At 34.1% G+C, this 10,028-nt stretch overlaps 1 protein-coding gene across 1 annotated transcript; it reads right to left on the reverse strand.

The window, feature by feature from the left end:
• Window positions 1–3,307: 3,307 nt before the first annotated feature.
• LOC142637432 (2-C-methyl-D-erythritol 4-phosphate cytidylyltransferase, chloroplastic) lies at window positions 3,308–9,753 on the reverse strand. Its single transcript, XM_075811710.1, has 11 exons — window positions 9,471–9,753; window positions 8,880–9,064; window positions 7,992–8,047; window positions 7,419–7,498; window positions 7,174–7,256; window positions 6,776–6,853; window positions 5,809–5,877; window positions 4,539–4,607; window positions 4,386–4,432; window positions 3,697–3,787; window positions 3,308–3,490 (listed from the first exon to the last, which is right to left on the reverse strand). The coding sequence occupies exons 1-11, from the start codon at window positions 9,625–9,627 to the stop codon at window positions 3,422–3,424; spliced, it is 984 nt and encodes a 327-aa protein (XP_075667825.1). The 5' UTR covers window positions 9,628–9,753; the 3' UTR covers window positions 3,308–3,421.
• Between the last annotated feature and the right edge of the window lie 275 nt (window positions 9,754–10,028).

Here is a 10,028-nt window from a genome sequence, read left to right on the forward strand (position 1 = left end):
TGAGAGAGAGGAAACAGGAGATTCCAATGTAGAGAATAGAATCCATTATTCGTGAGCAAAGGCTAGAGACTCCCTGGTTACGGGCTGCAGAGAAATGCACACCGGGAGCATTGAATCGTTTGAAACCTGAGAAGAATCAGGTTCTGCCTCAAGAAGATGGCATATATTCTCAAGATCAAATGGACATTAATTCAACTGTGTTCTCCTCTCAGCACCGGGAAGATGAAGATGAATTAAATCGTGAACTCAAAGTTTTGAATATTAACAATGAAATGGTCCTCCAGAAGAAAGAAAATGGTAGAAGGATTGATCATTTTCCCATGTCCCCAAGTTTATTGCATAATAACAGCTTAGCAAGCAATTCCAGTAGAGATAACCTGTGAGTCTCTCTCTCTCTCTCTCTCGATATATATATATATATATATAATTTTTTTTTCTTCATAACTTTCTTTGCATTTCACTTGATTGAAAACATAAAATTGCAGATTATATTGCAACACTAGTTTGTGAAGACGCATTTTGAAATTTAAAATCACAATCCAGAATTCACATGACCTGTCAAACTTTGGAGAGGAGATTCAAGAATTTCTCATCATTGACAAATTTTGGGTTCCTTTTGATCAACAATAATGAGATGAAAATGCTTGCAAAAGATATTATTTGGATGCTGATACAAATATAATTCCATTACTGTGCCAAACAACTTTATAAAACTCCATATCAAATATTCTATTTTGGAAAATTGTCTAAGGCTTTGATTCTCTGCATGAAATCATTCAAAGGTTTCATACAAAGTATTGATCTTTTAAAAGGAATTACAGGTCAACCTTCTCTGCTTCTTGATGTTAATTCTGAATGAATAGAACTTATTAGTCAATATATAATTGTACTTCTTGTTCACTTTCCCTAATGAGATCACTGTTTGAATGGTCTCAAGTCTTGGGCCACAGAGAGTTTCAATCTAATACTGATTTAGTTGACACTCTCTCTTTTGTATTTCTTTAGGGCTATTTCATGTTTTCACCAAGTGTAGATGAGATGGTTCCTTTTCTTCAATAAAAATGATTGGTTTTCCAGGGAAAAAAAATGGTTTGAATGATAGTGTTTAAACTGACAAGCCCTAATTCTCTGTACAAGGTCATCTTGTTAAGTAGTATATCTTAGTTTGATGTTTAACTCAGCCCCCTAGGTAACTCCTCGTGAAGCAAAGTTCACTGCTGTCCATGTAACATTCTGCAGGATCTTCTGTCCCACTGGTCTTATATCTGTCCTACTAACACTCATGCTCATTCCTGCTGTTTTTTCAGGGGATATGAATCAGCATCAGGACCAAGAGGTTGTAGTGGATTTTTCTGTTGGAATGAGACCAAACCTCACAAGAGGGGAATGGTAGACGGTTTCTTTGTCTTCCCCCTTTTGTTTTTATATTTTTATGTAGGGAAACTTGTTTAACCTTGAAGAAACCTTTTGTCACTTTGTAAACAGGTTAAAGGGACCCTTGTTCGACCACACTTTGGAGTTTCAGATCCAATGTTTATTTTCGTTACATATTTTTTTTTTTTTTGTATTTATTTTTACACTTGAGCCATTCTTCAAGGGTGTGAGCGAGAAGGAAACGTGCAATGTAAAGGTTTTGTGGTTGGCTTCTGCATTTTTCAGCTCCATCCAGATTGTATGCAATTAATATAGGAGGACAGTGGATGCTATAATTACCTCTCTTGTTTTGCTTTTCATTCGTTCCAGTTGCATATGGTTAAGATACGGTTGATTCTTTTTCTATTCTTCCCTTATTTCAAGTTTTGATCAAACAGTAATAGGGGGATACAAAAGGATGTATACTGCTCCCCTAATCTCAAATTCTGATGGTAAGAATGGTGGGTGTCATTTAAAATTGGAGTATCACTTTGAATTCAATGGTACTTGACCTCTTGTTGAATAAGAGGATTTTGGTCTATAATTAATATTTTTGGACATAGCCTAGGGAAGAATGGTAAAATGCAGTTATGTACTGTAATTAGTACACATGCAAGTTCACTATTTCTATTTTATTTCTGAACGGAAATGTATCACGGTTGTTATTGCAGGTGGTAATCTGAAAGCTGTTTTTGATCCACTTATCTTTGTCTTTCACAGTTCACTAAGCGAAAGGGTTCTGCTTCTATCTTATTTTGTCATCTATATATTATCTAAAAACTGAAACATAATATTTATTGTTGCAACACTTCTATTGAGCTACATTTACTTAGTCCATGTCCATGTCCATGTCCATTTTAGCTTTATTTTAGTCCATGTCCATTCAATCCATTTTGGCAATGCTCTAAGATAAGAGATTTGTGTATAAAGAGAAGTTGTTTTATTATCAAATATGTAAAAGTCTTATATTTTTTTCTCCTAATATAAGTGATGAATTTATTTATATTTTCTTCTTCTTTAAGTCATTCAAAACAAATAAAAAATGAATTGCTTGTAAGAAGTACTAGAAACAGTTTCTAATCACATATTACAGTCTTATATTTTTGAAATGCATTATGTTTCTTTGAAGATAAAAAAATCCTTACAAAATTTAAAACACTTTCAATTAATAAATATAGATAACTTATTTTAGAAAATCTAAGTTACTGTATCAACTATACTTTTTTTTTTTTTTTTGTTGAGAAACACACACACACCTATATATAGGAGAAGAAGGGAGATAAAGAAATACACTCACATGCCAACACCCAAATTATATAGATGTGCAGATCAACTATACTTTGTTAGAAAATAATATCATTTTCGGAAGAGTTTAGGACTAACCCTTATAAATCTCACAACATTTACTTATTTCATTTTTCACTTAACAAAAAACCAAATTGTCAATTTTTTTTGCTCATTGCATGAGTCTGACTTTTTTTTATTTTTTATTTTTATAAGATAAAAATTCTACTTTAGCATAATTTAAGTGTATATGTGTATGAAACTCCCTCTTGAAAATTTGAACCCCGGCCTTTACCCTCCACACTCCACAAGTACTTATACTTGTAGAGTGACCACTACACCAAGGGTACGCAGTAGTGTCTATGACTAGTTTTAATAAGACTGGTGCACCTCATATTAAACCTTTGGATTTGAACATAATAGAACAGTCCTAGGATAGATTTCTTACTTCTAATTTATTATTCATTGCAGTGCTATTAAACACCAATAAAGCTAAACGGTATTAAAGCTCTAAAGGAAACTTGAACCAAAGATTATGTACTATTGCTAAAACATAATCAAGCCTAGTGGTATCCTTGCTTTTAGGTTTTTGCTTTTTGTGCCTCTCAACTTATTCAATAAATTTTCTCTTTATCAATAATTTAAAAAATTGATATACAACAAAGGTTGCCCTCAGAATTGTACAACAATGAAATACAAAATTAAGCCCAAGTAATCAGGCCAACTAAGAAGACTCTCCAGGGCTCATATTCAATATTCTCTCTGCAAGCAATAAATCATCTGGGGTTGTGACCTGCAAAACAATCCCGGCAAAATGATTTACAGTCCAAATAGATGAGATTGCCCTTCTCTCTTACATAGAATAAACTTTCAAATATATTAAGAAATAACTAAAGCTCAAAATGAGGTCTGTATTAAAAGATTGAATTTCCACCTTTCAAGAATTCTTTATGATAAATCAATTTTGTAGATAAATATCATAATAGAAAGTTTCAGTACCTTGATGTTGGTATAAGATCCTTGAGTGATGTATACAGGATGCTTGAGGTGCTCTACAATTGATACGTCATCCGTGACTTCAAGTCCTTCTCTGTAAAATTCTTAGAATTTGATTACTTAGAATTTTAAGAGAAAATAATTACAATTAATGATTCCCTTGCCAAAGGCTGTTCTTGAAAAAGAAATGTTCAACATCAAGAAGCATTCATTGCATAGGTACAAACACAGTATTGAAAGGATGATATGAAGTCATATTTACTGGAAATGTAGGCACTCTGTAGTTACAGCAATAGTTTCTTACTAGCTAATATGTGTTTGAAGATTTTAAAGTACCCCCAAAAAAAAAAATGCAAATAGTAAGAAACTATTACTGTAATTATTAACTGGGAAGTGCACTTAAAATACAGTAACATTTCCCATTGAATTGATGTGCAGATCAGGAAGACATGCTCTTTCAAAAGATCCATCTGGTATGCATTTTTTTACTAAATAAAATTTGAAAATTATGTTCAAATGTAGAGTTGCACCAAAGGTTTGAAAAACATCACATTGTCTTGTATTACACTAACAAACAGGTACGATTAAATTTTATGAACAGAGAGTATACAACATACTTATGAAATGTGAACTATAAAATACATTTCAACTATGAGGAAAAAAATAATATAAGAAAATGAATTCTGAAGTACCTATTTACAAGCTCAAAACCTTTTTTAAGTAACTCAGGTTTAATCACCTGTAAAAAGAGAGTAATTACGCAGCAATGTTATTATTTACCTAAATAAGCTCATTTAGAACTACAAAAATTATTAAAATAAAGACATATGCTTTCGACATTAAACCTGTGGGGTTTGCATTTCCCAAAGTGTTTTCCTGTCCAGAGTTCTTACTACAAAAGATTCATGGTTTGCCTGCACAAAGATCAGGAAATAACTTTGAATCTTCACAAGGTCAATTGGTGGAGAAAACTTATTTCCTAATCAAGTTGATAATATGCATAAATGTAGGGAACCACGTCAATAAAAGATATTAAAACTCACAGAAACATAATGTGAACTTCTATGTGTTAAATGAAGAACAGAAACATAATGGTTGGTACGAAGAGTTTGTTCTATACACCAAATGTTTTATATAATGCAAGAAACAATTTAGGGAATGACACCAAAATAGACTAAACCGAAGTACTCTTCTATGCACAATCTTTTACTAGCAATAACAAAAAGGTAAATTGAAATGGTGCACCCACAATAAATGTAAAAGGCCAAAAAGTTGCACCAATTTCATCATCACAAACAACCAATGGGACATAAGTATGTGTATCAGTCACAGCAGAGGAGGTATAACCTTGGTAAAACTAGATATAAACAGGAACATAGCAAGATTGCAAGAATAATGGCTATGAGATACCTAGAGTACCATTTAGGAAAAAGGAAGAGATCCAAACTCATGTGTGAGTATGGCAAGGATATGGATGTTGACACTATAGGAGACAAGGCAAGAAACTAAATTTAGAAATATGTAATCCATGAGAAATTAAATTATAGATGCAACAAATTAGGAACAAGATTAAGAAAGTATGCTACAGAATTAAGACACTATCTTTTTTGATAAGTAAGTTTTGTCCCAAAGTTCAAGGGTGGGGGAGATTCGAACTACTGACCTTGGCTCTACTGACATTAGGGCTACGCTGAATTAAGACAATATCTTTTTAAATTGAATTACAAGATATGGAAAACAGAAATTCCACAACAATATAGAGAAGAAAATGACAATAGCAGAGTGCTATAACTAGAAGAAAACACCATATAGGAAGAATTCATTCTGGGAAAAACAAAAATACATGAATCTCATTCAAAATTAGCTATACACTTATCTGAATCATAAATACAATTCAATAGAACTTCGTAAATAATGAAAATTTAACAGAATTATCAGTTTTTATGGAAAAATGTAATTTTAAATTGATCTTTGTTCTAAAAAATTTAAGAGCCTCAAATAAATTATCTTCATTACACTCTTTTTTTTTGGGGGGGGGGGGGGGGGGTAGGTATAAAAAAACAGGGGGGGAAAAAAGGAATAAAGGCCCAGGGGCAATCTACAATTAATCGGTACCTCTTTGATTGTAGCTTTTACAGGAACACCAAGTACAGCTGCTCCATTCAGCCAACCATCTTTAAGAACCTAGAAACAAACAATTGATCAGTCCAATCATCCTCTATCGTTAAAAGCCATATTTTGGAACAAAAGATATCAAAATTGTAAGGTTATAGCTGGAAAAGTGAGATTGGGAGGGAGAGCAGGAGATATAATCTGAAGCAATTTTGGAAAACTCAATAGGTACTCTTAAATATTATCAGAATAGTGTGCATTTGAGACCTGTCAATTTTGTACAAGATATCTTTTGATACCTACTCTATAGATCTACAAGGTAGTCTAGGTCTCATGATTTCTTCCACTCAATGCATTGAGATTAGTCTTTTCTACTGACCCTCAAAAGCTATTAAAATTTGGGCCATCAGTCAAGTTAGAAACTACCTTCTAGTATGCACACTAAATCCTCTTTTCTTTTTTCCCCCAATCAGTTGCATCTGCATGTGATCCTTCAGATAATAAGAGTTGGATATAATGATTAAATTATCAATTCTCCCAAAAATTTAAGCTGTTAGGGTATAATAATGGCAACCAGTCATTGTAACTCCCTTGGAACACATGCAAGTTGTAGATCATTTCTAAACTTAGCATATTTGATCAAGTTTTGACTTCTTCATAACTGTGACTTCAAATCCTTTCATCTATATTATTGTAGTGGTTGTAAGCAAGGCAAATGGCAAGGGTATCAATATTTCTTAAAATGTACACAGTATAAACGTAAGAGAAATTGCCTGTAAGTAATTGAGGTGGAATCCTCAATTCAAAAAAAATAAAATCCAACCTCCAAGAGAAATTGCCTGTAAGTTTAAGATTTGGGAATTATCCAGATTGTAGGCATAGATCTCTTAGAAAACAGTGCATTTGATGACCACTAATGATTTTAACAACTAAAGTTAGCACGCTAGATAAGTCTAGAACAAAGTCTAACCTTTTCTGTATCTCCTGATGATACCAAAGGTCTGGCAGAATCATGGACACAAACAAGCTCTGAGTTCAAATCAACCGCCTGAAAACAGAAGCAGCATCATTGATAATCAAACAAATTCAACGTAAAATGAAAGGGGTCATCAAACCTAACGTAACCATTTAATACATAAGTTCACAGCATCAGCTTACAAATTTATGGTATTATTAGGAGTTAATGTGGGCTTATTGAAGAACTCACACAACATGTAAACCAACATCAACAACCTCCCCTAAATCCTATTTTTATGGAAGGAGAAAGTGCCATTTGAGAGACTTAAAATTAAAAAAGCTGTGCCAGTAACTAAAATCTTCTTGTGTGAGGGGTGGGGGGGGGGGGGGGGGAGGGGCAGTCTGAAGTACCTGAAGTCCACTGTAGACAGAATCTTGTCTTTCCTTTCCAGGGAGTGTGAATTTAAGTTCCACATGAATATTCTCTTTGGTTCCTAAGAAAAAAAAAACTTTAGTTTGAATATCTCCTCCAGTACTAGAACCAACAGGATAAAACACAGTCAAGTAATAGCAATATGCTATACAAAGGAAGTCTGCTAAGGTCCAAAAGGTGAGAGAGTGAGAGGAGAAGAGAAGAGAGGAAAGAGATCTGAAACCTTCAAAAATGTCCTTGTAGGAGGGATCACAAACTACAATGATTTCTTTCACTTCAATCAATCGTGAGAAAGTGTAAAAACTGCAAGAAGTCAGAATATAATTACTTCATAAGAAAATGAATCAATGAACAATGAGTGTAAAAGCACACAAATAATACTTAAGGTACCCATCTTAAAGTTTCCTTGGGAGACAAACCTACATCTGTGTCACACCTAGGAGGTCTTACACCTAGAACTATAAAAACATGAATCAGATCAAATCTTTAGTCACTAGATATTGACTGCAACGATAAGTTCTAGAATAAAAACTTGCATTTATGGTTTGAATGAAAGTTTAAAGCAAGCTTTCACGTTGTGCATTTTTTTTTTCCCCAAATGGCTAAATTGATAGTCAACTAGAATAATGCATCCCATCCATTCAATAAATGAAACATAAATGGCATATTGATATGACCAAATACTTTCAATTGTCATGAGAGGATAACTTTCCACAAGTCCTCTAGAAGAATTTGAAGCCAACCCCATGCGATGGGAATAAGACATTCATATAGAAATTGAGCTGCTTCCATTTACCTATACAAAGCAATTGGTTGGCCTAAAAGCGGAAGATACTGCTTTGGCATGCTCGCCTACTTGCAAAAACATAATAGATTCATCATGTGGCAGATGAGGAATAGAAAAAATATTGATAATGAAGAAAACGGAAGTACATATGTGAGATGTGTAGTGTGCTACATATAAACACCATACACACACATGCATGAATGTATGTATGTATATGCAAAAAGATACAAAACCATACATCATCTCAAAGATAACAATGACACAATTAACAGTATGAATAATATAAAGTGTGAAGGCAATGCATTCCTATGGAACTATATATTCTTGAAATGGATGTTAATTATCTAGTCGGGAAAATTTAAGATGACAGAAGAATAACATTTAAAATGAAGCAGAATACAAAAGGCTATGCGTTAGATCAAACAGAAGCCTAATGCTAACAGCATTGCATTGGCTGATAAATCAAATTAATGTCAGCTTGCTCATCTAAGCAGTTGTTTATCATGGCAATAGAGCAAGTGGTTTTGAGTTCGAACCTTCTCTTCACTCTACCTCTTATTTAAAAATCCCATTCCCACGTATGGAGATGGAGCCAAGTGGTAATTTATCAAGGACTACTGATGACACCACAGAGGAGTATTACAGTTCAATTTCAAAACTCAAAAATAGTTGAAAGGAATTGAGAACATGAGGGATGTAAGTGGAGGTAGATTGTGATATCAAGGATTGACAGAATTGGTATATAAGCAATTTAACACAATTCCTTTCAATAAAGACCAAATTTTTTATAAGTATTCAACAAAAAGATGAACTGGGGATGGCTAAATAAAACGAATTGAATAGAGATAAATGGAGTGAGATGATGAAGAAGGTGAATTGAAAAGGAAAAAGACTTACTCCCATCCTTTTGCCCTTCCCTCCAGCCAATAGAATCACCGAAACGCTCTTCTCTTTCACAATTCTATTTCTAGTCTTTTGGTTCTCAGTCTCAGTCTCAGACTCAGGCTTTGAAGAGCAGCAAGCGATTCTTGATGATTTGCCACCACGTCTCGCCAGCTTTTCCACGAAACTGGGTTTAGGACCTGAAAACAAGTACAAAGTACAAACACCCACCACCCAAAAATCAAACTTTTTACAATTTAAAATAAATGTAAAGTTGCATGCAAACTTTTTTTCTTTTTCTTTTTTCTTTAAACTTTCTTGGGAACCAAACAGTGGATTAAGGAGGGAAAGAGGGTTGACTTCACCTGGAAATATGAGGTTGGGGATTGAATGTGAATGTGAGTGTGAGAGTGAGAGTGAGAGTGAACATAGAAAAAAAAAAAAAAAAAAAAAAAACCCAGAATATAAACAACCAAGCACATGGGTTTTTTCTTTATTTGCACATAAAAATTGAAAAAATAGCATTGATTCAATATTAAACAAACCCAGAAAATATAAAAAAGAGAAGAAACTATGGAGAAATTAGAGAGAGAGAGAGAGTGTCACATTGACTCCGTGAGAATAAAAAGATTAGGCCGGCGTAGGGAGGCCGGCGTGTGGATACCGGCGTGTGGAGGCCGGCGTAGGAAGGCCGGCGTGTGGAGGCCGGTACAGGAAGGCCGACGTGTGGAGGTGGCATGTGGAGGCGTGGAGCGGAGGCCATTGGACTTCTTCTACAAGCGCCTTCAGATTTTGTTTGGCTGTTGGGAGAAGACAAAAACGGCACGTTTTGCTCTTTATGAAACGACCGCGTTTAGAGAATATTTATGTACAATTGCAGGCCACAAAATGTTCCTTTATTTAGCAAATAATCCAAGTTTGAACCATGCCTATGTCAAATATATTATTATGTGTTTGTGAATATGAGACTCAATTTAAATATGGCAAGTTTCAAGAGACCATTGGATAAGGATATAAATTAACCGGATTATTTATAAACAATTTATGGATCGGTTCTAAAAACAGAGTAATTCTTAGGTACTCTCGAAGTATAGAGAATGGTGCTCCTTCCGCTCACATTCATGGTAGAGTCCGCTCATTAAATTTATGGTGGGGTCCACCATA

This window comes from Castanea sativa, chromosome 5 (genome assembly GCF_040712315.1).
Source record: "Castanea sativa cultivar Marrone di Chiusa Pesio chromosome 5, ASM4071231v1".
NCBI classification, from domain to species: Eukaryota; Viridiplantae; Streptophyta; class Magnoliopsida; order Fagales; family Fagaceae; genus Castanea; species Castanea sativa.

What these genes read in the sequence shown, in the direction of transcription:
- LOC142637432 (XM_075811710.1), bottom strand. Translation starts at nt 9,627, where the DNA reads ATGGCCTCCGCTCCACGCCTCCACATGCCACCTCCACACGTCGGCCTT. An exon ending in TAAAAGCTACAATCAAAGAG is followed by an intron (nt 4,608 to 5,808) that starts GTACCGATTAAT and finishes ATCTTTGTGCAG; the next exon opens with GCAAACCATGAATCTTTTGT. An exon ending in GGTTTTGAGCTTGTAAATAG is followed by an intron (nt 3,788 to 4,385) that starts GTACTTCAGAAT and finishes AGAATTTTACAG; the next exon opens with AGAAGGACTTGAAGTCACGG.